This window comes from Tiliqua scincoides, chromosome 1, assembly GCF_035046505.1.
Source record: "Tiliqua scincoides isolate rTilSci1 chromosome 1, rTilSci1.hap2, whole genome shotgun sequence".
NCBI classification, from domain to species: domain Eukaryota; kingdom Metazoa; phylum Chordata; class Lepidosauria; order Squamata; family Scincidae; genus Tiliqua; species Tiliqua scincoides.
Window position 1 is genome coordinate 232,792,401 of NC_089821.1, and position 26,721 is coordinate 232,819,121.

Below are 26,721 nucleotides of genomic sequence, written 5' to 3' on the forward strand. Positions count from 1 at the left end.
ACCTTTCTGTCTGTCCCTCTCATCACTGCCAAATACCAAGCTCCAATGCATGTGCCACATGCCAATTGATAAAATATTCATCCTTTTTTTTGGTTTCTTTATGTATGCAAGTTTCACATGTTCAAGGGCAGTGGTTCCCAACATTTGTTCACTTGCATAGCCCTTGGCAGCCCATTTCCATACATTGTACCCCTCATATTAGCAAAATGTTTGCAATTAATGTAGTTGATGTTATTTCAAATTTATATGTTTTAAACTACTGATCCATATCTGATAATACACGAATTGATGACCAGAAACTAGCAGTTGCTGGGGCTTTTGCAGCCAGCTACCTGCCTTGCCAGCCCCGTAAGGCATTCTGATACAGACTTGCCTTTTCCCACCATTATTCAATTCTTTTTCAAGTACTCCTAAAGGTCCTGGCAAGTACCCCTGGTGGGACACATACCCCTGGTTAGGAACCACAGGGAACTCTTGGCAACGTGATATACACTGAGCATGCTCAAGAATACCTCAAGAACTTTTCAGGTATCCAATGTGAAAAACACAGTAGCAGGACACCAATAGAGGACAGGGAGATGGAATTGGTCTGCCCAAGTCAGTTGGGCATTAGGACTAGGGGGATACAGCACTTTGTTGCAAGTCTCCCTAGTTGCACAATAAAAACAAATATTAAGACAATGTTATTAAAAGGCATTCAGTTCAACAGACCTTCAAGGTTTAAAGGACAATCTTTTTCTTCAAGGAAAAAGGAGTATTGCCTCAAAAAACTGGTAATAATCCAGATGATCACACATAATTGACATTGATAATGGCTTGAGGTCAGAATATTTGAGAGATCACCTTCTTCCATATAATCCTGCTCATTCTCCTTGGTCATCAGAGAGGAACCTTTTAGATGTTCTACCACTCACAGAGGTCAGAGGAGTGATAAGTAGAAATAGGCCTTCTTGGCAGTGGCATCTGCTTTATGGGTTCTTTGGTTTAAGAACTGCTCCCTTTTTAAGAGTCTTCCTAGGAACATTTCTTTTTCTTGTTGTGACTGCTGCTGGTTGTGCTACAAATGTGTCATTGCCCTCCGATGAGCATGAATAGAGAAGTATCAGTCTCATTTTAAAGTATGCAGCTAAAGAAAGAATGGAAAAGAATGGGCTGCATTGCGCCCCAGAATGCCTTGTGGCTTTCAAGGTAGTACTGGCATGCAACTCACTTTGTTGGACATGGTAGTCATGTTGTGCCCTCAGAATGCCTTGTGGTTGCAAGACATTCTGGCATGTGACTGCCACAACCAACAAAGTGGGCTGCAGTGGTAAAAGTTTGAGAACCAATCAAGTGCCGACAATATTTAATTTAGTAACAGCCAAAACTTATGTGAATTATTGTCATCCACGATATTGACAATAAACCCACTGGACTGCATCAAAAGAATGTCAGTCATGACTACTGTACCACTAAAACGAAATGGCCAAACTAGTTGTGACAAACCTAGTTGTGATAAACTCAAGTCCTATTAACATTACTAGTATGAGTTAAGTAGTACTGTAATTTTTACAGAGAAAAGTTTTGAAAATATATGCTAATTCATGACTGTTATTTTGATATCTAGTTTGCACCAAGAGTTACTAGTTTGGATGTGAAGCAATTCCTTGTATCTTATAAAGAGTTATACTCAGAGAAAGTCATGATTAAATCTATTCTGCAATACTACCTATTTTTCAGAAAAACCATAATCAATATTATTGACAATATATTTTTGTACATAAAATATGTAATTTAAATTACAGAGACAGAAATGAGGAAGAAATTGCTCCTCCCATTCCCTATAGAAACTTCAAATAATTATTTTTTGTCCTACAGCAACATTCTTCCTAAGGTTTAAACCTTAAGTGCAATTTTGTACTTGAACATCATGCCAAACCAGCATTAAACAAAATACACCCCTGCAGGATGCTTCCTCACTCACTTCCTTCAAATACCTCCCTAAATACATTTTGCATAAAGCCTTTGGCACTACACCACAGTCATCATTCTCCAGTATAACTAAGATAAGTACATTCTCCAGTATAACTAAGATAAGCATATGAAACAACTGCATATGCTATAAGCCATTTACCCTGGATTTCTATTCCCCTTCCTTCTCTCATGTTCCTGTGTCTTTGTCTCCAGTCTGTAAACCCCTTAGAGCAGCAGCCAATCTTTTTGTTAGGGAAAGCATCACGTACACCAACAACATACTATATAAAAACTAAAGAACCCACAAGTCATGGTTATATGCAACAATGACTACAAGTTACGTTCTGCCAGGTTCAGAAGCAATATCCTCTGAATATCAGGTGATGGAAACAGAAGGAAAGGGCTACATTTGACTATATTGCCTACATGTCCTACTTCCAGGCTTTCCAAAGGCATCTCACTGAGTATGACAGAGTGCGGGACTAAATGCACCTTCGGTCTGAAACACTTTATTTTCCTATGCAGTTCTGGTTATGCACACTTCTCATCATTACATTTTTTCCATCATTATATTTTCTCCTCTCCCAACAGCCAGCCTTTTCCTCCTCAAGGCCCTCTCCTCTGGTACCCCCACAATTCCTTTAGAAGTTCAAATTCTCCTTTCCTAGTCCTCCCCTTCTATTTCCCAAGATGCTCTTAGACACCTGCCTTCTGTACACTCTCTTTCCAAGGCTCTTCAGCTTGTATTGCTCCCTTTAAGACCTGAGCAGCTCAATTAGTTGTAACTAAAAAAATTTTAACCTCTTTGACATCATAGGAACTTAATCACTAATTGCCAAAGACTTCACAGTCAACAATACAAAATCCACTAGAATGTTTACAATACAATTTTGATTACTACTTCTAAGCACTGTTCACTTAGTTCACTGATTGTTCACTCAAAGATAAAATGCGAGCTTCATTACTCAAAAGGCTAACAGTTTTGCCTCAGACCTTAATTTTTGCCAGGAGCTACTTGCAGCAATTTAAATAGGTTGAATCACTGACAAAATAATGCCTAGTACAAGGGTGTCAAACCCATTTCATACAGAAGGCCAAACAGTCATTATGGCGTCTGCTGGGGGCCAGAATTGACATCATGAAGTGACGATGGTCAGAAATAAGCACTATGTTCTGATATAGGAACTCATTAGCTGTAAATGCCAGAACAGGGAATATGCAGCTCTTGATCATATTTTCAAGGTATGGGAGAACCCAATTAATCATGTGGGTCACCACGTGATAGCAGGATACCAGCACCTCAGTAGAGTCTTCCTCTCTCTCCACTCTTGGTCTGCCCTGTGTTCCTTAGTGTTCCTTGCTTTCTGAGGCCTCCTTCCATCTCTCCTTCCCAGAGCCTCAGCAGAACCAGTGCTGCTGAAAAGGCAGCACTGGTGGAGTCCAATTGTCACATGGGCCTTATTTTTGACACCCCTGGCAGAACACAATCTTACAGTGGTGGACATGAGAAGGGAAGCAAAAGTAGGTATACAAGGAGAATCATTTTTTGTTTGTGTTCTTTTTTTGCGTGGGAGAGTTCTTTTTGTGTGTGGGAGAGTTCTTTTTGTGTGTGAGTTTGCTCTAGGAAATAAAGATTCCTTCCACTGCTTCCTTTCAACAAGTATTTCTATACAAAAAGGTCATATTTAAATTACAAGAAGTAGGATCACAAGAAACCACTAGTTCAAAAGGCAGAATCAAGATACTATTGCACTTAGTCTTTTGTAAGCAGCAAAAAAGGGGAAACAGAATATACTTGTTTTGTATATTGTAGGAAATTAGGGTGCTCCAGCTCTCAGAATGAAATAGCAAGAGCTTCACAAGTCCTTTACTGGTAAAAAAAAAGATTTTAGGAGTTGTACAATTTATGCTAGATTTTCACATGTTGCCTTTTTCAACCTTAAAATAAGAGATATGATTAACAATGAAAACATTAACCTTTTAACGTTGTATAAAAATGCAGTATTCTAAACAAAGGAACTTCTGAAAATGATAGTTATGACAGTAACAACTTTGCTACTTGATCTGTGCCCACACCAATGTCAGAAACTAAACTATTTCAGTGTTTTTGACAACCTGCAACAACACAGAAATCATTCTGACTGGTTGGCAACCTTCAGTCTCGAAAGACTATGGTATAAGCCTACAGCACCTGGTATTCCCAGGCGGTCTCCCATCCAAGTACTAACCAGGCCTGACCCTGCTTAGCTTCCAAGATCAGACAAGATCAGGCATGTGCAGGGTAACATTCTGAGTGCAGATTCCAAAATAGCAAAAGCAATGTTTACCAGGCATATCACTTTCAAAATTGAAACACAGTATCTATTGCATTAAATCACTGGTTCCCAAACTTTAGCATCACAACTAACCTTGTCCTCTGGGGTAGGTTGCCAAGTAGTGCTCTCTGCTGCACCACAAAGCCTTACTGGGAGCCTCCAGAGGCCGCTTCTAGGACATGCTGGGCCCATAACCCACCCCACTGACATCCAGAATGCCTGCAAAAGCAACCTGGAAGTTGTGGGCCCAAACAGGTAGTCACTTCCTAAAAACATTCTGAGGTCAATGGATGGGTTTCCAGCACAACCTGGAAATGACCCCTAAAGGCTCCAAGTAAGGTTTTGCGGCACAGCAGGGAACATGACCCAGTTCACGACCCACTGCACAACAGGCTGCAAACCACCTGTGGGTCACAGCCCACAGTTTGTGAAACACTGCACTAAACTGTCATGCTAGTTAAGTGGTATTCTTTTTATTCTATGTAATTTTCACCCATGGATTATTTCATTTAAAATATACTGTTAGATGGAGACAAAATCTCTCTTCAAATATTCCTAAAGAAAATAGTTTGCTATTCAAGAATACTCCTTCTGCTTGCAGTCAGCAAACATTAGATGCCAAATAAAAACAATCCTTGTCATAGCTTAGGAATCTGAGCATAGTCTTTCAAATAAATATTGTATGAAAAATAGCTTTTGCTCCAAGTGGGAAAACAAAAGGCTACAAGGGACTCAATAAACATGGAGACATTGTGTTAATTTAAAAAAAAAAAGTTGAATGACAAACAGCACCTGAATGCTGACAAACTGCTTACACAGAAAACTGTTGACAGCACACATTTCAAATCTGCTTAAAAACAAGTAGCGCAGGTGCTCAGTCATCTTAATCAGAGTGCAGTGCTTACACATGAGTACTGTATTTTGAATACCCACTGTCCTTTCTTAATGCATTTAGCAGTTTCCTGATTGGATGCACAAGCAACATCATGTCTAATGCCAAAGAAACTAGCTAACTGAATAGTACCAGAACACAATTTGGAGCAGAAAACCGCCTCTTCCCTTCCCCCTCACTTGCATCTGGCTCCAAGCAATGAGTGGATGAGATCACAAAAGAAGGCTCATCCATAGAGCTGTCATCTGGTTCTCAGTCGAGTCAGCTTCCTCTTCCACAAAATGCTTGATATTTCAAAACCACTCTGAGATTTTTATGGTCTTTGTCACCCATGCATATCTCTTTTGAGCAAACGGCCATGACTAGACACAAATCTAACAGGAGCACAAAATGAATGATCTGCGATGATGTTTTCCACAAAAGGGCAATTCTCTCCCCGATGAATGTAGTTTTTGAGAAGCCATATGCATTTCTCTGTAGATCCTTTATACACCCAGAGGACCACAAGGGAAATGTACATGTATCAGAGCAAACATCAGTAGAAAAAAATATATATATTAGTAATACTCCCTAATGTCTCTTCCATTTGGACTTCTCTCCTGAATCAGGTGTAAAGTTATTTATCAACACTTTAAATTAGGACTACTTTATACTCATGGAGTGTGACAGATTGGAAGACAGAATGTTCCAATTGTTTTCAAGATTGTTTTCAAAAACGGTGTATATACAATTTGTTGGAAGGTCTCTCCCCAGCAACCCCCCCTTCCAGGAGCCCATAAAATCAATTGGAAAGAGATGAACAAAGGAAAAACCACCAGGTAATCATAAAAGAGAAGAGCAGGAGAGAAAGAACATGATTCAGAGTCAAATCCTAGGCCTGTCTCCTCAGAAGTAAGTCCCACTATAGTCAATGGAGCTTACTCCAAGAAAGTGTGGATAGGTTTGCAGCCTCAGACTGATCACAAAAGGCAAATATAACCTGCCCTCCCGCCTCCCTAGACCTGCTTTGAGAGGGGTGGGTGGCTTTGAAATCGGGTGGGGGCGGGTTTGAAGGCAAAAGGAAAGGGCAATCGTGAAGAGAGCCTCCACTCCACGGAGAGGGAGGATTCGGGAGAGGTTTGTTATCATGAAGGGGGGGAGGGAAGGGAAAGAGGAAACGGAGATTTTCACGGCTCCATCTGCATCCAATCTGGGCCATCCCCCTTCATATTCATACAGCAGCAACAACAGCAACCGCCACCTCTCCGAGTCTCCCAGGGGCAGCACTCAGTGGACATGGGCTGCCATCCTATCCTGGGAGCATTGACTATAACGGGAATTACTTCTGAGTAGACAGGCATAGGCGTGGGCTATGCATCTTAGGACACAATCCTATCCACACTTACCTGGAGTAAGCCCCACTAACTATAACAGGACTTACTTCTGAGTAGACATGCATAGGATGGGGCTCTGAGGATGCAGTCTCTCCCACCGACTACAAAAGGACTCACTTCTGAGCAGACAAGCGTAGGACTAGCTAGCAGAAGCCCTGGGACACCCACTGGCCATGCCGGGGGAAAAAGCCACCTGAAATACATTGCTGCTGCGATTCTCAGCCGTTACGGAGCCTGGCGCAGCTGCGAGCTGTCCCCGCCCACCTGCCTCGGGGTCTCCGGCTGAGAGAAGAAAGGGAGAGCGGCAGGCAGCAGTGGAGCCCGCGGCGCGGGGGGGACGGGACACGCGCCGCCTTCAGGGCCCCCCGGGAAGGGACGACGACGACGCCCCTCTCCGGCAAGGGCGCGGCGCCCCTCACTCACCCTCCCTCAGGAGCGCAGCTCAGCGGCCACCCATCTTCTCCGCAGCGCCGGCAGAAGAAAGGCCGCTCGCTCTCCGCCCAGCTCTGAGCAACGGCAACCGCTCAAACGTTATTTCCCTGCATATAGCGGCTGCCTAACGGCGCGGAGCTAAGGGATGCTACTGCGCACGCGCCACCGCGGCGCGCGCCCGCACACACACCAGAGGGACGCGGATGGGGGAAGGGACGCGAACAGAACGAGCACGCTGCGCAGGCGCAAAGTTGAACGGTCGATGCTCTCCCACCCTCGGAGGGGTTCGTAGTGCGCATGCGTCGTATTCCAAACAATAGATGGGGATCAACCCGGAGAGCGGGAACTGTTCCTCTTTGGCAGTGCTGTACAGCATAGGGTGGATATGTGGTGATGGACATATGATGAGATTGGAGGCGGGGAGAACAGAATGCATATTCTGGGATGGTGGTCAACCTGCTGGTCCCCCTCAGCCCTGCTTTGGCTGTGAAGGAGGCACACTGACAGCCCAGTACTCAGAGCATGTCTACTCAGAGGTAAGCCCCATTATCGTCAGTGGGGCTTACTCCCAAGCAAGTGTGGATAGGACTGCAGCCTGAACCGGTGACATCGTGCGTTGGGTCAGAGAGGAGATGCAATTATTTAGTGGCTTAAAAGAACTACAAGTCCCAGAAAGAAGCGCGGCACGTTCTGCGGTATTTTACATGGTGGTGGAATGAAGGAACTACATGTCCCAGAAGGGAGTGCGGCAAACGCTTAATAGACGTGCATATGCGTAATGGCGTATTGCATGCTGGGAGTCATAGGCTAGGTTTACGCTAGGCAGCTCCGCACACTAGGAAGATGCAGACGCGGCGAGCAGCTCCGCCTTCAAGCGGGGCGCGGACAAAAAAAGCAGACCGTTTGTTGGTTGTGTAGCAACAAGCGTCCTGAGAAAGAGGCCCAGATGGTCCCTGGGAGTTGTAGTTTTTGCCTCAGGCGTCGTTTCTCTTCGGTTTCCGCTGTGGAGAGTCCTCCTCTGGGACTACAGCGACCAAGAGCCAGCGGAGAAAGTTGAGGGGCGTCCCGATGGAGGGATGCCCGGAGGCGGCGGCTGCGGCGGAAAGAGCGGCGGCTTGCAGCCCGAGGCTGTTTAACCCCCTGAGGGAGGCCAGAGGGGAGCCCGACTGGGAGGAGCCGTTGGAGCGGTACCACAGCAGCCTCCGGGGTGAGCGGGCGGCTTGCCAGTTCCCCCTCGGAAGTCCGGTCTTTGGGTGCCTTCGCCCCGCTCCTCCCCGGCTGGGCTCCCTCGGGCTCTGCCTCCGTGTGTGGAAAGAGGCAGAGGCGCCCCGGAGCTCTTCCCTAGACCGGCTTCTAATACGCGCGGGCGGGTCTTGAGTGGACAGTTCAGCAGTTCTGCGTTCAAGAGGGGCGGGGGGGGGGCACGACTGAGACACAAAACTGTGCAGGGTGAATGGAGAGACGCTCTGCTCCCCCTCGCGCGACACCAGCAGCAGAGGCGGCCACTAAACTTGGGTGTTGGGGGAGGCAGGACGGACTGAAGAAAGTGTTTCTTTACCCAGCGTGTGGTTGGTCTGTGGAACTCCTTGCCACAGGATGCAATGATGGCATCTGGGCTGGGTGCCTTTCAATGGGGATGGACAGTTTTCTGGAAGAAAAGTCCATCCTGGTTGCAGGCCGTGACGTGTTTGCGCAACCTCCTGACTTCGGAAGTGGGCCACCTCAGAGTGCCAGTGCAGGGGAGGGCACCAGGATGCAGGTCTCTTGTTGTGCTGGGTGCTCCCTGAGGTCTCTGGTGGGCCACTGGGAGCTGCAGGAGGCTGGCCTGGATGGTATTGGGCCTGATCCAGCAGGGCTCTTCTTGTGTGTGTGCTTGCTTACAGCCCAGTCCTGCCCACACCTTCCTGGGAGCAAGCGCCATGGACTCTAGTGGGACTTCTGAGACTTGCAAAGGACTGGGCTGTGATGAGCTTCCAGAGCACTCCCTCTTCTCCCTGACATCTTCTCTCTCCCAGCAGCAGTGACCTTTCTGTGTGGAGGCTTTTCCCCCTTGGCCTGATCCAGTGGGGCTGCTCTTAAGTTTTTATTTAATACATAACTCTTGAGTGGAAAGTAGAAGACTCTCAGAGAGCAGGGTGCCACCTTTTTAGAACCTGCCTTGAACATGGGTTCACACCAGGTAAAAAGTTGAAACTTTGTTTTCTGTTGATCCCATGAGTTGACTTCGGAGGCTCTGCCCTTGCCAAAACAAAAAATGTAAAGCACCCCCCCCAATACACTCAAAGTGCACCAGCCTCCACCCTCTGACTACTCAAACTCTATCCATGGCTTTTCCAAATGCACATTTGTTTCCCTGCATTTCATATCTTTAGGCATAACCCTAAGACACATAATGTGTGAAGTGGCATGTGACTCAAGTGTACTTCTAAATACATAAGCAAGTTGCAATGTTTCACTGGCTTTTCCTCTCAGAATAAGGCACTGAATTATGATTATTAGACTCCATAAAATTATATATGAAATTCTTTCTGCTTTCCTTCAGCTCCCTTAATAAGGCTCTGCCCTTTTTTTCTTTCATTTGTTGATGGCTTATTTGTCACATTTGTATTCTATCCTTCCACAAACAGCTCAAGGAGGCATATGACAAAACAGCAACACGTTTTACTATGTCAGTATCTAGATCAGAGGTAGGCAGCCTACAGCCTGGATTCATCCACCACCTGGAATAATTCATCTCATAGTCCCAAAAAGATATATTTACTTGACCTGTGGCAGTCCTAAAAAAGAACTCAAGTATGCAATTCAAATTTGTAGTTCTATTCTGTAAGGCTTACAGTGTAAGCAGAGCAACAGCAGAAGCTTCCTTTGAGTGTCATTCTCTGACTGGATATGCGTCTTTTCACGCTGTGCCCATTTCTTTCTTAGCTTTATGGCCTAATCAGGAGGATTGTGCATACATATTGAGTACACATGTGCTCTTACTATTGATTAGTCCATATGCGGAAGAATGTTGCAGACCCATAATCTAAATCTTTTTGAGTTGTGGTTTCAGTCTAGTTTGGAGACTGAAACTGCCTCTGGTTGCCATGTTGGACTACTTGTGCCAGAACTGGTTCTGATAGGGGAGTGTGCCTTTAGCAGCTTTTGTTGGAGCACTGCTCTTGGAAAGATCTACATCATCAATGGTTGTTTGGGAACCTTCAGTCTCGAAAGACTATGGTGTAAGCCTACAGCACCCAGTATTCCCAGGCGGTCTCCCATCCAAGTACTAACCAGGCCTGGGGTTCCAGTAAATGGTGCCGGGGGGACTTCTGCACAACCCTACAGAGTGCAATAGGGTCCCTTGTTGCTCCTTGTACATTTTAGCATCTACATGAAATAGTGTAGAGATTTGGGCTGAGGCATCATCCGATTACTGGTATGTTCTCTTTCTCTCATTTCTATTAGATTGTACTGAGAAACTAGATTGATGAGAATAAGTTGAAACTAAATCCATGCAAATAAGAAGCACTGTATATCCCCTGTTCTGTATGGAATTGAGTCTCCCCCTCCCCTCCAGGATCAGACTCATAGTTTAGAAGTGCTTCTTGATCAGGTCTGTTCTTCTGAGTGGTGATGATATTGATGAATTCTTTGTATCAACTTCAGTTGATATGCCAGTTGTGTCCCTTCTGAAGAAACTGGACTTCACTACTGTTGTTAAAGGGTTGACAACTGTAGCTCACTTGAACTTTGTTGAGAAACATCAGCTGATGCAAAATGCTGCTGCCGGGTTCATAATTCCAATATTCATTCTGTACTGACTTTTTAAATTTCTGGGCTCCATTCAAGGTTCTGGTTTTAACATTTAAAGCCCTAAATGGTTTGGGAACAAGGTGTCTTGATTACCACCTCCTCATTTATGTTACATTTGTCAGATTCTGCTCCATTTCGGAGACTTTGCAGTGCTGGGAGTTTTGGGGCAAAGCCCCACACTGGGTTCCCAGTGCTCCACCTCCCTATGAAGGCACTTTGGATGCTACCACTGCAACCAGTACCATTGGTTCAAGAGACAGTCCAGTTTGGTCAGCTCTCTGGCTAGTACTTGACCTCGCTGACCCCTGATACCTCCCTTACTACTCTGGATGCCTCCATCAAATGAGATCTGATTGTAGTCTACTAGGAACAGCCTTTTCAGCAGCAGTACCAATGCTGTGAAAAGCCATTCCATGGAAGACTTGTCAAATCTCACTATCTCATCTCATCTTTAGATGTCAAACCAAGATGCAACTCTTTCAAAAAGCTTTTGGGTAAGATGATTTGAATGCCCTTAGCTGCTTAAAGAAAAGAAAGAAACATTGTGTGGTTTTGCTCTGCTTTAGTTCTTGAGAACTGGATCAGGTTCATAAGAAAAGCTTTGCTGGATCATGCTAAAGGTCCATCTAGTCCAGCATTCTGTTTTCCACTGTGGCCCACCACCTGCTTCAGGGAAACCCACAAGCAGGAATGGAAAGCATGCTTCTCTCCAACAATTTCTTCCCTAAAGATGATGGAACTCTCTTCCCTAGTGGATGGCTCCCCTTTGAATTGAAGGGAAAATTGAATTGAGGGGAATTTGAATTTAGGTCCTCCTTTGAATTGAGGACCTAAGGCAAGAACCATGGCCCTAATCAAACCAGCCAAATGGTATTGTTGTTTTTGAAATAAAGCTATCTGGTATTGTTTAAATTTTGCTCTTGTAACAATCCCATGAGGTAGACTTGAGGGTTAGTGTCTGTCCCCCCCTCCAAAAAAAAAACCCCAAAAAACTAAACTACTGAGTGGAGATTTCATTGCTGAGTGGGGATTTGAATTTTGGATTTCAGACCTAAACCCCAAACTCCACCACTACAACCCGTCTTCTCAGATTCTCTTCCAAGATTTATTAACATTTTCTCAGTCTGAAGCTGCCAAATAAGCACCAAGGCCAATGAGTCAATTTTTTCCTACTGACCTCTGTGATTATTTATCAACCTTAATCAATCCTTGCAGATAATTTTAAGTACAGACAAAAGCGTGAGCTCCCTTGCCCCTGAACATATGCATATTTTCTGGCATACACACAGATAGATATGGCCACAAACTCTTACACGCACAAAACAGGCTCAGAAAATATAGACAGACCCAGGAAATGTACACTGATGCTTTCAGTTGTACATAGGACATTCTTGGTAGACACCTGCAAAATGCTGTAGCTAGGGCTGTAGTTTGGAAGCTTCAATTGGCCCAGAATGCTGTCACTAGATTATTGGCAGGGGCAAGTAAATGGGAGCGTATAACACATACTGTATATTGCACCTGTTCTAACATCCAGCTTGCATCAGGCTCCCAACACCAGTTCAGAGGACTGGTTGGGTCCTTAAAATCTCTTAATGATCTGAAACAAACTTCCCTAAAGATCTGTGTTCTCTCATGCAACTACCCAGACCCTGAGATTTGATCCAGCAACCCTATTCTCTGGCTTGCAATTGACAGGCATCTGTTTGGTGAACAACGGAGAGAGATTGCTTTTAGAACTCTGGATGCTCCTTCCTGAAAAGATCTATGTAGTACTTTTGCTTGCAATTTTTTTTAAAGCAGCTAAAAATGTTTGAAAGCATTTTTATTCTGCAGAGCTGTTCCAGTTCTTTGAATGATTTTACTGTATGCTGGTTTAACTGTTGCTCATTTTAGGTGGTATTTTCTTCTCTGCCTTTATTGTCATTCTGTTCTTACTTTTAGATGTTATTTGATTTATGCTTTACTGTACTTTTACATTAATTATTTTGTACAACTTTTAATTTTTATGAAAAATGGCTTAGATATTCAGTAAATGCCACAGACAAGCAGATTCTCTATTCTTTTTCTCTTGTGCATGTTCACATGTGTAAAAGCACATACAGCTGTCATTGTTGGAAGCTGCTCATGGCTCATTTCCTGCTCTAGTCCTTTCCTCTTCTTAAAGCAGCCCTGATGAACTGCGGAGCACAGGGTCCGCTCGAGGAGGGGTGTTAATAGAAGGAAAGCTGGCAGAAAGGTGGATTTGACATAGTAATACCAATACTACTAATAATAATACCGAAAACACCAATATGGACAAGCTGGTGAGCTAGTGGAAGGGCTGATTTGCTGTCTGTTGGATTGCATGTTGTTGATCTAGTGTAGGGGTGCCCAAACCCCGGCCCGGGGGCCACTTGTGGCCCTTGGGGGCTCCCAATCAGGCCCTCATGGAGCCCCCAGTCTCCAATGAGTCTCTTGCTGGAGCCCATGCTGCCCCAACACAACTGCTCTCAGTATGAGGACAACTGTTCAACTCTCGCCTGAGCTGTGGGACGAGGGCTCCCTCCACTACTTGCTGTTTCAGGTCTGTGATGCAGCAATGGCAGCAAAGGAAAGGCTAGCCTTGCTTAGTGCAAGGCCTTTTATAGGCCTTGAGCTACTGCAAGACCTTCATTCGTTCCTATAAGTCCCATCTCTAATAAATTCATTTATGTAAATTTATTCAAATTTTAATGCAAATTAATTCTTTTTTTTCCCTGGCCCCCGACACAGTGTCAGAGAGATGATGTGGCCCTCCTGCCCAAAAGTTTGGACACCCCTGATCTAGTGTACACAAAGCAGCCAGCACACGCTAGGGGGTGTGGGGGGTGCGGGCCACACCGGGTGACGCGCTGGGGGGGTGACGCGCCCTGAGGGGAGGGTGTGCTAACTTCTTGGCGTTAGGAGCGACTGCATCATGCCATACACTGTTGGATGCGGAATTCCCAGCAGAGTGCAATGCAAAAAAACAGAATTGAAATCGCTCCTTTTGTTCAAAAGTTATGGCCAAAAACAGAAAGAAAAAATGCATGGAACCCTATGGAAAATGAAAGTGAACCGTAGCACGTGTTTACTCATGAGTAGACATACTTGCTATAGTCCGTTGGAAAGGGCAGGCTGAGAGGAATCCAACGACACCACAATGGTCCCAATCCAATGAATAAAGCCCAAAAAAACACCCGAGAAGCTCTCCCCTCCCAGCTGCGAGTCTGAGTCCGAAGTGAAGCCATGATTCACTTTACTCGCAAGTAGGCGGACTTGCTTTAGTCAAGGCAGGCTGAGAGGACTCCAAAGAGGTCAGAATGGTCCTCATCCAATGAATGCAGCCCCCAAAAACATGGAGAAGGAGGTTCCCCCTCCCAGCTGTGAGTCTATGGAGCCCTATGGAAAGTGAAGCAGCTCCATGTCACGTTTACTCGTGAGTAGGCAGATGTGCCTTGGCTGCTGGTCAGGCCATGCAAAGGGGAATGTGAGGACACCAGAAGGGTCCTAATCCGATGGAGCTGGAGTGCAACAAATGTCCAGAGGCAGCCTCCCCCCCCCCCCCGCCCACTAAAAAGGACAAAAAAGTGGCTTGAACTGGTAAGGGGAAGTTTTCTATTTTGCACTTGCAAAGCCAAGTGAGTCTTTATCTTGATATGCCTGAAATAGAAGAACTTTAACTGGTCACTGGGGAGGGCTGGAAATCTCACTGATTCTTTTTGGGGGGTTGTTATTGCAGACAGACTACAGAGTAAGCTCCATTGATCACTATGGGACTTACTTCAGAGTAGACATGCATAGGATTGGGCTCACAGGCTACAATCCTACCCACACTTTCCTGAAAGTAAGCCCCATTGACCACTATGGAACTTCAGAGTAGACTCACTTGGTGGAACAGGACTGGCTCCCCCTTATGTAATTATTTTATTTTAATTTAATTATTTATAATTTATTTTAGTTTGCTTGATGATGTCACTTCTGGCCATGACATAACTTCCAATTTATGTTTGGACAGATTGTTATTCTAAAAAGTGGGTCTTAGTGCTAAAAGTTTGAGAACTGCTGCAATAAGGTTTTAGTAAGTTGACACGGAGAGTGAGTGTGTGTGTGTGTGTGTGTGTGTGTGTGAGAGAGAGAGACTCTACAAGTTTTCAAAATCACTAAAATCAGAGTTCAGAGGAATAAGACCATCATGTTATGTATAAAATCAATGCGTAATTTCATGCAGAATGCTATGAAACAAACCACGTTGAAATTTCTGTGTTATAACAAAAGGTACAGCCAAAAAACTGGTGGGACGGGGCAATGGTACATCACCACGCCCACCTGCGGTGTTGCGCGCCCACTACATGGGGTGACGCACAAGCCTCCCGCACCGGGTAACTCAAATCCTAGTGACGCCACTGGGTGCTGCCACTGCTTCTGATATGTATTATGCTGTTAAGGGCAGCTCCTGGTTGCTGTCTCTTCCTTTCCAAAGTGACTCCAAGCAGCACTAAGGGCTACGGAACAAAATAACAGTCCTTGGCTCAACCCAGATGTTTTAACAGCTGCTGCTGTTTAAAGCTGCTATTTTAAAAGCTGCAGCATGCCCAGTATAAGTAGAATTGCATGGCAGGGAGCCATCACCTTGCTATCATTATCTGCACCCATGAGGAAGGGCACCAGGGTGTTCTTTATTGTACTCGATATTAGATATTTAGGGGTAAGTAGTGGAAACAAAGAATATTGGTATTAATTATCCTGAATTCTGTAGGTAGGTGAGTTTTGATGATTAATCTATATTTCCTTATTCAGGTGTGAAGGAATTTCTATTCATGGTTTTTAAAAAAAATTGTTGTTGTTCACAGACCGTGCCAGTAAAAGCATTGATCAGCTGAAGTACACCTTGGGTGAGAAAGACCTAACAATGGGAGATGAGGCAACAACATTTGACCAATTATTTCCTAATACAGGCCATGATGAGAATGAGGACAGAGCTTGGCAGGAACTACAGCACAGCCATGCAGGTCTGAAACTTTCATTTTCTAGTTTTATTTCAATATGAAAGGAATTGTGCTATTTACAATATATTTTGTCATTCTCCTATAGTGAATCAACTTAAAGCTTTATTACGACAACAAGAAGAGAAAGAGAGTGAAATTTCCTCTTCAAGGAGGAGGACAGTGTCCCCCTCAGTAAGCATTATTTATTCTTTTTAAGTGAACAAATAATTGCATATTTGTTGGCAAAGTCTCTATCTAAGCAACATTTATGCTGTCACACTTGGTGAATCATGTAGAAATTTTAAAAGGCATTAATAGGCTATTTTATTTATTTATTTATTCATTCACATTTTTATACCGCCCTTCCTCCAAAGAGCTCAGAGCGGTTTACACAGCTGCTCCTCCCCTCCTTCTTGTCCTCACAACAACCCTGTGAGGTAGGTAAGGCTGAGAGAAAGTGACTGGCCCAAGGTCACCCAGGAAGCTTTGTGGCTGAGGGGAGATTTGTGGCTGAGGGGAGATTTGAACCTAAGGTCTAGGTCTAAGTCTACCTCCCAAACCACTACACCATCCTGGCTAGTGTGCAAAGTTAAATATATTTATTAAAGATGTGAACTTTTATATTCATTTGAAGCTGTCTGGCTTTACTTCAGCACCATAAATCAATCCAAATGAAAGCAACATGGATAGAGCTGACAATAGGAGGTAGAAAGCAAGGGAACTGAACTTTTCCTGGTTGTGTGGGTGATGTGCACACCAGGGTACTATGATGTTTTTAATTGCTCATAACAAAGGAAATATGGTTGTAAGGAAAGAGAATCGAAAAGGGGATACAAAAAGAGGGGAAAAGATCAGAGAGCAACCCATTCCAAAGAGTTATAGATATCTAAGAGATCTCTGAATCTTTCTTTCTATGAATGATGTAAAACATTATGAATATTAAGGGCCTAGTCAGAGGTGTCTCTAAGCACACAGTGTGGCCCCGTGGATGGCTTTTTGACTTTTTTTAATGGCAATCAGGAGTACATGAAAAAGAGCAGAAGCATGAGAGGGAATGAAGACACTCTAGGACAGTGGTTCTCACACATTTAGCACCTGGACCCACTTTTTAGAATGAGAATCTCACTGGAAGTGATGTCATGATGGGAAGTGACATCATCGAATAGGAAAATTTTTTAACAATCCTAGGCTGCAATACTACCCACACTTACCCAGGACTCATCCAGTAAGTCCCATTTACTATTATTGTTAAACGCATATACACACTAGCCTGTTAAAAGTACAGGTCTGTAACGTTTCCCCAAATGCAATCACATACCATGGGAGCATCAAGTCTAATATATTGTCCATATTGTCTGGCCCAGCAGGTTAAAAGGGTGCCTTGGTTGGCTGCAGGGGCAGTCAGGGAGGCTATGCCTTCCCTGCCTTCCCTGCTGGGACTGTGGTTGGAGGCCCTGCCTTGGCTAGCGCTCACCGCCTCCAGGTGGCGCTCCAGGCGCAGATCCATCCCCCCTCATCCACCGCAGGTAAGTCAGGGGCTCTCAGTTGGCCCCTGACATATATTAAAAATAAAATATTGAAATGAATGGGAACCCACCTGAAATCCACTTGCGGCCCGCTTAGTGGGTCCCGCCTAGTTTGAGAAACACTGTTCTAGGACTTTGCCCCCACCTTGGTTTCACTCTCTGTTGTGCCTGTATCAACATGTGCTATTTTAAAAAGGAAAAACCGCTTTGATTGCAAATCACTGAAGCCCTAAAAATGCAAAATAAATAGGGGGCAGATTTCTGGGGGAAAAGAAGATTTTAAATCTCAGGATATGTTGGCTCTAGAACTGGAAAGGAGAATCCCTTTTTATTATAATAATTATTTTAAGAAACTTACAGCCCAATCCTGTCTGGGCCTTCTGCTAACAGAACTCATGTTCTGTCAAGGGAAGGCTGAGGCCACTGGTGCTGCAGTCACAGTGACGGTGAGTGGAACAGGGCCGCCAGCATGAACGGTTGGCAACTGCATGTACATCACTGAACACCCAGCCACCCTCAGTGTGTTGACAGATGGGATGGGCCATGGATGGGAGCAGCGCTGCTGGTATCCAGTGCCCATTCCAGGTCTCAACATGCTCCCCGACTCGGACTTACGCCATTCAAAGGGCTGGTGCACATCTGAGTAGAACCATTGGGGACCTACTCTGCATGGCGGAATAAGTAAGTAAAACATTCTTTTACTTACCTTTCTGCCATGGCATGGTCTCCTGTCAGCCCAAAACATGTCACAGCGGCCACGCTGATGCCATTGAACACTATGGACTGGCCAAAGGTATTATTGGGCTGTTATATTGGAAGTGGTGGGATGGTGTTGTGGAATGAGCATTATTTTATGTACATATGTGTCCCTCCTTTATCTTAATAATAATCATATCAGTATTTATATACTGCTTTTCTTGTCATTGGATTTCTCCTCCAACTTTATTTAAGGCGGTTTACATAGACAGGCTTAATAAATCACCGTAGGGTTTTTTCACAATAACAAGTTCTATCTTTCAAGAACGCCTTCATTCCAGGTGGCATCCTCCAGGTGGTATCCTGGTCTCCTTCTGGCTGCATTTACCTCCTCTGCATAGCTGACACTCCACTCCACTCTCACTGGAAGGGGAGGGGAGAAGGTCCATCCTTTGCTTCTCTCACCAGCTGGGATGACTTATCTCATCTTACTAGAAAAAAAATGAGGAGATGGTGCCTGAGGGGGAAGAGAAGTGTGTTATGTTTCCAGTGATGTCAAGAAAACTAGCTGTTGGGGAAAGGCAATGTGACCATAAGCATGTGGAATCAACCTTCCTTCCTGGGAGGAAGTCTAGTTTCAGTTTACTTTGAAGGTTGCTTGACACTTCTAAATCCAGTCTGATCCAGGTTCATAGTAGCAAATATATATACAGGAAATAATGGCACAGTTATTTCTTCCTTACCATTGTGAAATTGTTAAATCTATACACAACCACTTGCTAACTTTATTTTAGGGCGCAATACTAATGTGCCATTGGGCCGATGCAAGTCCATTGCGCTGACCCAGGAGTGTTGCAAAAATGCTGTCAAGCACTTTTGTGCCACTCCCGGGAGAGAGAGGGCAGCACACATCTGTGCACTGGCCTCAATACGCCAACGCGAGCTCTGGGCCAGGTAAGAATGCGCTGGCCAAGCTCAACCAGCACAGGGGTCTGGAGGGGCATGGGGAGTGCAGGGAGGAGGTGGGAGGCAGGAATTTCAGGGCAGGAGAGAGAGTGGGCAGCAGGCATTTCCAGGGGCAGATGGGGAGTGGGAGGCAGGGCCAGAACCCTGCACTTATGCTGGATCCTAACCTGTTCCCGGGCAGCCCAGGGGAGTCCTGGGCTGCTCGGATTTGCGCTGCCTCTTGAGGTAAAGGGAAGCGATTCCCCTTGCACCAGGCTGAGCCGCTTTCAGCCCCAATCCTGCCTTGGATGCAGTCTCAAAGGCCTGCCTGCTCCAGGGCAGGTTAGGATTGGGCTGTTAGAAAATTAGATTTTTTGTTAATAAGAATTATGTAATGCAGGGAAAGAATTCCAATATTAAGATTTGAGGGAATGTAAGTAAGTGGCAATGAAGGCTCTGCAAAGGGAGTAAATTTTGATGAGGAACAGAAAAGGTCTGTTAAATGTTAAATTTAAATAACATTTAAATGATGTCATTCCACCTTTCCACAACACTTCAGATGACTTACTATCATACAAGCAGCAAACATAGTAACATTCTCAATAAGAACAATCTAATAGAGAATGCAGTATCAAAACAAAGTTCATCAGTGAGATATACTAACCAGAAGTTCACACCGAATTTCTCCTTTCCACTGATAAACAGATAAGCTTTACATCAGCGCCTGAAAATCAACAAGGAGGGAAACAAAAGGGCTTTTTGGATTACTTCCTTTTGGAGAGGTCATCCAAGAAGTTAGGACAACTGCTAAGAATGTCCTGTTCCTTAATGATAACAATTCAGCTTCCCAAACTGAGGGACCTGGAGCAATGCTTTAAAGGAAAGATGGATATAAGGAGAAGCATTCTCTGTTGATCTCAGATTGTTCAGGAAACCTCCCACAGGCCTAGTCCTAGCCCTTTTGGTGCTGAATCCTTCTTTGAGGTCCTTACCACCAATTTGTTTTGTTCTGAGTGCCGAAAAAGTGCCATGCTAAGTGCCCCTTCCAGGCCTCGACATGCCCCCTTGGGGCCACCTGTACTTAACACTAGTCAAAGGTGTGCCTACTCTCCCACCCCCTGCCTCATTCCCTACTGTCATTGATGTGAACCTTTTCTGCTGCTGGGGCCCCACACTCTTCTCCTCTGCCTTGTCTCAGCCAGCCGCTCCTGTCATCTACAAACAGTGGCAGCATGAGCACTGGAAAAAAGAATTGTAGGGAGGGGTAGTGGTGGCTGCTCTAGCTATGATTCCACCTTTTTCTGGCCCCAGGTGAGGAAGAAGAAAGTCATGGGGCAGACAACTGGGGTGGCAGCCTGTAGGAGTGGTGGATTCAGCAGTGGCTGTGACTGGCTGGTTCTGCTGCCTCTATCCTGAAATTGCTGTTTGGAATGTGGATCTCATTGGGGATTGTTAGAGGGTTAGCCTGAATGCCCAGGCCATGTATCTGTTCTGAAATAATAGCATGCTACACCCTATTAACAGCAGGTTGATCACATTGTCCTAGAGTCTCAAATCTCCCATAAACTATTTCAGCCTATATTCTCATTCATCATCTTGAATTGTGAGTGAAGGAAGCAAGCATGTACAGGAATCCTCTACAATTAATATGAAGACAACTAAAATGAAATTAAAACCAGTGATGGAGCACTGTGGCTAACATACTGTCAGTCTAAGAGGTTGTCCTAAGTGGAAAATATGAATGATCTTGTAAGTGATGCTAATGAAAGCAGCCGAAACAGAGGATTCAATTTCACATTCTTCCCTCTACAGAAAAGTGAATATCCAATGCAAATATTTAATGTGATTAAAATAGGACAATTTACATGTAGACTTCACAGCTTTGCACTTTGCAGTTTTTTTTAATTGATTTTTATTTAAATAAATGCTTTGCTTTATGATGAAAACAAGGCATTTAAATTAAAATTAATTTTTGAACATAAAGCTTGTTGGAGTGAGGTTTGCCTATAAATTGATTATGCAATTAATTTATTTCTTCCAGAGAGTGTCTAAAGTACCAGATCCTAATTTGCCCACCCTTGGTGATCTTGTTCCCATAATTAATGATCAGTCACAATATATTAATCACTTAGAGGCTGAAGTCAAGTTTTGCAAGGTATTGTATATCATTACTCATTTTTACAATTATTTATAGAGTATCATTAATAGTTTAATGCTGAAACTGTATGTATTTTAAAAACTGAAACATATGTATAAAAATAAATATTGCATGTGAAAATAGATTATCTGTTCTATATATTGGTTATAACTATCTTTTTTTTTAACAGAGATATTTGAAATGTAGAGTAACTCTCCCTTTCAACACCTTGAAAAAGCAAGGAACTTTTGTTCAACAAATTGGCTCCCATCCTTCTCTGTTTTCATGGCAGCTGAACAATAATTTCTGTCCTTCAGACTCTTTCACTAATATCCCCTTCACCCCATCCCAGTGGATTACCTTTTTTTCTCAGGTACATACATTACATGTACAGGTACATACATGCAATGCCTTCAAATATACAATCCTGTGTTGTGTACATGCATGTGCATTCTTATCACTTCATTCACATTGAACACCTACAAATGTTTCTCTCAATTTTCATTCACTCAAATAGACTTCATATCTCAGTCACATACGTATATATATACACAACCATGTATTGTAGTGCCCAGAGTTCCACTAACTATCGCAGACACTCGCCTATAAGTTGATCTTGCAGATAAATTGAGGACAGGTTTTGAGCAAAAAAAAATCATGGAATTTTCTGTGACCCTTGGATAAGTTGGGGATTAAACTTAGCGGGGTGTCTGACTATAGTTTTGACTGATTTTACCCGAGGCCAGATCCTGAAAAATAACTTACCACTAATTGTTACCTCATAACTGTACAGTCTCTAATTTATGAAAAACATAGTAAAATCATAAAATACATTTTTATTTTTGTATTCTGGTCTTCACCACCTTTTTGTAAACACTATCCATGCAGTGTAAACAACATACCAGTAGAACAGTGGTTCCCAACCTGGGATTCATGTACTCCCAGGGGCACTTAACAGGAGTGGCGCCACAGTTAGGGGTACTTGAAAAAGAATGGCATAATGGCAGAAAAAGGCAGGTCGTGCTCCAGAATGCTTTGTAGGGCCAGGAAGGAAGGTAGCTAGTTGGCTGTGACAGCCGCACCAATAGCTAGTTTTTGGTCATCAATTCATGTATGAACTAGTGATTGGAAACCAGCACAGTAAAAAAGCTGAAACACAATATGGAAAGTGATCAATCACCCAGAATTTCTCAGCACACTTCTGGTGCAAAACAGTGCAAAGGCAGAGTCTTCTTCAAACAGATAAAAAGAGAAAACACTGTGCTAAATACATGAAGTCTGGGATTTCATAGAGAGGAGATGAGGGCTTGTATTATTAATTACAAACATTTTGCTAATATGAAGGGCACAATTTATGGAAATGGGCTGCCAAGGGGTATGCAAGTGAAAAAGGTTGGGAACCACTGCAGGAGATTCATCAATCAAATCCACCTTTAAGGTGTCTGGTGTGTTAAGCCAGAAGCTCTACATACAACATACAACCCATAACACATAACTGAGAGGGTGCAATTCAATTCACAGCAGAGAGATGCAGCTGCATATATTCGCAACCCTTTTTACTCAGAAGTAGACCCACTGCTTTCCATGGGTGTTATTCTTAAGTAAGCGTGCATTAATTGTAGCCTGGGACATTGCTTTAAATGGAAAGAAGGATCCCATCTTGGTGTTGAATAAAACAGATTTCTGCTAAATGCAAGTCTTTGCAAAACAGAACCAGGCTGCAACAGCATTTGCAAAATGGAACAGAGGAGAATAAAAGGTTAACTTTGGCTGGAATTTCCTAGCAAAGTTACTATAGAAACTAATCTCTGTATTGCTTCTAATGCATTGCTTCTTCTTGAGCAAGAAAAGAAACTTTTCAGAGTTGAAAAACTCTGCCCTCTGATTGACCCAGAGATAAGGTAAATTGATAATTGGAGCTTGATTACTTGGCAAAAATTTTACACACTATAGGTGAGTATCTATCTTTCCCATTCCTTGTCAGAGGGTTGGGAAGCTTTAGGACTTTGCCCCCAAGATGATATTGCTCCTGATTGGGCCCCAGCAATGGAAATCTTTTTCCTTTCTGCCCTACTTAATGGTTTTCTGCTTTCTGTCTCATTGCTGATGTCCATAGACTTACTGGCAAATTTGGAAATGTGGTATCGGCTATATAGAGAATACTTTGGTGCCTTACCACACAGAGATTTGGCAACTATAAATGTGAGGAGAGAGGCTAACATTGTGAGATGCGGCCCAGATGTACTGTACCCATCAGCCTGTGTGTTGAAAAAGATTCAGAAATGAGTAGAGATGTTCTTATTAGGTCAATAGAGCAGATTCCTTCCATATAAGAATTCCTTCTCAGTAGTGGCTCCACAGTTATGGAACTCCCTTCCAGGGGAATTAAGATCTGCCCCTCCCTCATGGCATTTCGGCCATGAGGGCTTAACTTTTTTGTTTTGTTTTTGTTTTGGGATGTCTGCCTTCTGTGCCTCTATAGCAGTTCCTTGAATATTTTTTTGCTCTCCTCCAATTGGTGTTCCCCCCCCTCATTGTATTCCCCTTTTTTCTATTATAGTTTTGTATTTTCTATTTTCTATTGTATTTTTATTTTTATTTTTTAACTATAAATTGTAAGCCGCCTTGGGGATCTGCTTTCAGTGAAGAAAAGGCGGGGTAGAAATATTTTAAATAAATAAATGGCATACTGTAGGGTGTATTCCAGCAGTTTTCAACCACTGTGCCATGGCATACTGGTGTGCTGCAAAAGGTCTATAAGTGTGCCACGGGATTTTGGAAGAGAGTTATTTCTTAGTAGGACCATTGGGGGATCTGACCCCCCACCAGAAGGGTTTTATCAGTTGTCAAAAAACTGATGATGTGCCTTGACAATTTCTGCGCCTTGTCAGTGTGCCATGAGCTGAAAAAAGTTGAAAATCACTGGTGTATTCCCTTCCACTATCTTATAAAGCTTTATAAAAATAATCATTGAGCTTCAGGAGACTGCATATTGAATAATATACAGGATACTAGAGCAGCATGGGAGCTGCTTTTACAAGGGCTATTCTGAAACTAAGTACTGCTTGGCTGTTAAAAAAACAAGAGGTAAGGAAAACAATTTAATACAACTCAGAAGTTAAATACCATGGCCACACTACATCTCCAGGCAATCTCCATCTGAATTGAAACAATTGTTATGTCCTTGGACAAGCTTCTTTATCCCTTCCAGGAAGAACATTTCCATCAGGCTCAGCCAGCTTGTAACCCATTCTGCAGGTCGATGTGTGCAGAAGAAGCAGCTTCCTCTCTTTTTGTTTCTAATTGCTCTCCTGCCTCCCAGCTGATTGTCGTCCTTTAAGTTTTCCCTCCTTTAAGGTCCCATTAGCTTCTTGTTGGAGAAAGTTTGTTTGAACTGTGGGTTCGGAGCTTACTGGTCAAACAGCAAACAGGGCACTCAAACAACCTTTGATTGTTTGCTTGTCTGTTTGGCCACTGTGTTCTGGGACCTTAAAGGAAGGACCTTAAAGGATGACAATCAGCTGGGAGGCAGGAGAGCAAATAGAAACAAAAAGAGGGGAACATGCTTCTTCTGCCTGACAATGCAGCTCATACACAGTGACCTACAGAACAGGTTACCAGCTGACAGAGCTCCCCTCTTTGTGGAGGGAATAAAGAAGCTTGTCCCAGGACATGACAATTGTTTCAATTCAGATGGAGATTGCATGGGAAAGAAGTGTGGACATGGTGAGCCTTCTGAGCTGTATTAAATTGTTTTCCTTAAATCTTGTATTTTTAACAGCCAAGCAGTATTTAGTTTCAGAATGGCCCGCCTATATAGTTGAATTCCATGCTGCACTTTTGCTTTCAGTGTAAGCAGCTTATATGCAGAGGCAGCCCAAAGCTTTTGGGTGACTGAGGTGGGCAACAAATGCTGCCCTTCCTCCCCTGTTCCCTTGCTGCTGCCACTACCCTCCTCCAAACCATTATCCTCTGCCTGGCTCATCAGCAGCAGATGAAGCACTCTCTTGTATTCTCTGTCTGCATTTGCAGTATTTAGAAAGGATGATGGCAGAATGGGAGAGAATGTGTGATGAGCTAGATCAGAGGTGTCAAACATAAGGCCCGGGGGTGCACCCCCCCAGAAGCTTTTTATCTGGCCCTCAGGCTCTCAGCTGCTGAGTAGTGCTGAGGTGTTACTGCTGAAAAGCAGCCTACATGAAAATTAGGGTCCCCCATATCCTGAAATATGATCAAGATTTGTTATTTTCTCTTCTGTCATTTGCAGTTAATGAGTTTTTTTGTGAGAACAAAGTGCTGATTTCTGGCCATCAGCTGCTTAATGATGTCACTTTCTGCTTAATGATATCACTTCTGGCCCTCAGCAGGTGCCCTGAATGCTAACTTCAGTCCTCTGTATAAAACAAGTTTGACACCCCTGAGCTAGATTGTCTCAGGGAGTTGCTTTAAGGACACGAGCCTCCGAATTCTGGCCCCGGCTGGATCTGGTGCACTGAGATTTCTGCTGCGGGCGTGGTGGTGGTGAGGATTTACTGCTCTGCCCTACAGCCACCTTTTGTTGTGCCCAATCTTTGCAGAGCCTTGCACAGGGGAGCCGCTTTCCTCAGGAAATTGGGGTGCAGAGTCTTCTGGGGCAACAGGCAGAGGAAGCAGTTCCCCAGCACATCTGCAAAGATTGGGCACAAAAATTGTGGCTGCAGGGCAGAACAGTAAGGCCGTGCCACCTCCACACCTGGTGTGAAAATTCCAGTGCACAGTGGGCTGCAGTTTGGAGACTGCCATCACTCCCCTCCACACTTCTTGTTTCATTCTGTTCCCTTCTTTCTTTCTTAATACAGTGAGCATGGGAAGAGGAGCAAGGATGGATATAGTGGATGGTGAAGACTGTTGCAGTGATGGTGATCTCTCTATGCCAATGTACTACTTAAAGTAGTAGTCAATCTCAAGTCTGCCTTATGGATGAATGGCCATTATATTGTTTGCTCAAGTGATGTGCTTCCTTTCCATATCATCATCACTTGGCCCCTTGTGTTGCTTCTGATGCTGGCATGGGAAGAAATCATGCAATTTACCAATGTACAGCAATGTCTTGTATATATTTACTCTAGTTCTACTGTGTTCAATGGAGTTTACTTTCAAGTAAGTGTGCATAGGATTGCAGCCTTAGATTCTTTCTTCCTACATACTATACTTTACAATTAACACCTGAATATAGTCTTGGCCTTACCTGGTTCATTCAGCAATCGGTTTGAGAGCAAATCATTAATTTATTGGAGATGAGTTCCCTTGGCTACATCCTGTACATGAATAGGGTTCCCCACTTCCTCTCATTGCTTTTCTATGTAGAGTAGCTATGCTTTCAATTTCAATTTGTCTTATTGACTTCAGGGATACCCAAACTAGTACCCTAATTCGTAGTTCAGAAGGACTCTGCGTACATGGTTGAACATTACTAGTCAGAGTAGAAAATAACTCTTTGATCTGAGACAGGTTTAAGAAATTAGGTAAATCCACTTTTGGATATGTTTCACCTTCTTTTTAGCCTGAATTTTTTATTACACTGTATCCTGGTGTTCAGTATAATCTTCTGTTCAAGGAGAAGGTCCTTTTGGAGCCATCTTTGTAGCCTTGCATTCTTTTTGGAACTGGTGTGAGGATTGACTGAAATT

General features: G+C 43.8%; 2 protein-coding genes and 1 pseudogene across 4 annotated transcripts in view; 1 reads left to right on the forward strand and 2 right to left on the reverse strand.

The window, feature by feature from the left end:
* CEP170 (centrosomal protein 170) overlaps nucleotides 1–7,103 on the reverse strand; it is a 108,268-nt gene extending 101,165 nt beyond the window's left edge. The window contains exon 1 of the mRNA XM_066617448.1: nucleotides 6,957–7,103. The gene's annotated coding sequence lies outside the window, so the exon portion shown is untranslated. The remainder of the gene's footprint in view (nucleotides 1–6,956) is intronic.
* On the reverse strand, nucleotides 4,133–4,254 carry LOC136637813 (5S ribosomal RNA; annotated as a pseudogene).
* Nucleotides 7,104–7,977: 874 nt separating the features above from the next.
* The window catches only part of SDCCAG8 (SHH signaling and ciliogenesis regulator SDCCAG8), a 150,644-nt gene continuing 131,900 nt past the window's right edge, over nucleotides 7,978–26,721 (forward strand). For 2 of the 3 annotated variants that reach the window (XM_066617459.1, XM_066617466.1), the window contains exons 1-4: nucleotides 7,978–8,172; nucleotides 15,614–15,772; nucleotides 15,855–15,940; nucleotides 20,957–21,070. In XM_066617459.1, coding sequence (XP_066473556.1) covers nucleotides 8,034–8,172; nucleotides 15,614–15,772; nucleotides 15,855–15,940; nucleotides 20,957–21,070 — 498 coding nt within the window. In that variant the 5' untranslated portion in view covers nucleotides 7,978–8,033. Of the gene's footprint in view, nucleotides 8,173–15,613; nucleotides 15,773–15,854; nucleotides 15,941–20,956; nucleotides 21,071–26,721 lie in introns of those variants that run through there. The other variant, XM_066617477.1, reaches the window with a different exon arrangement.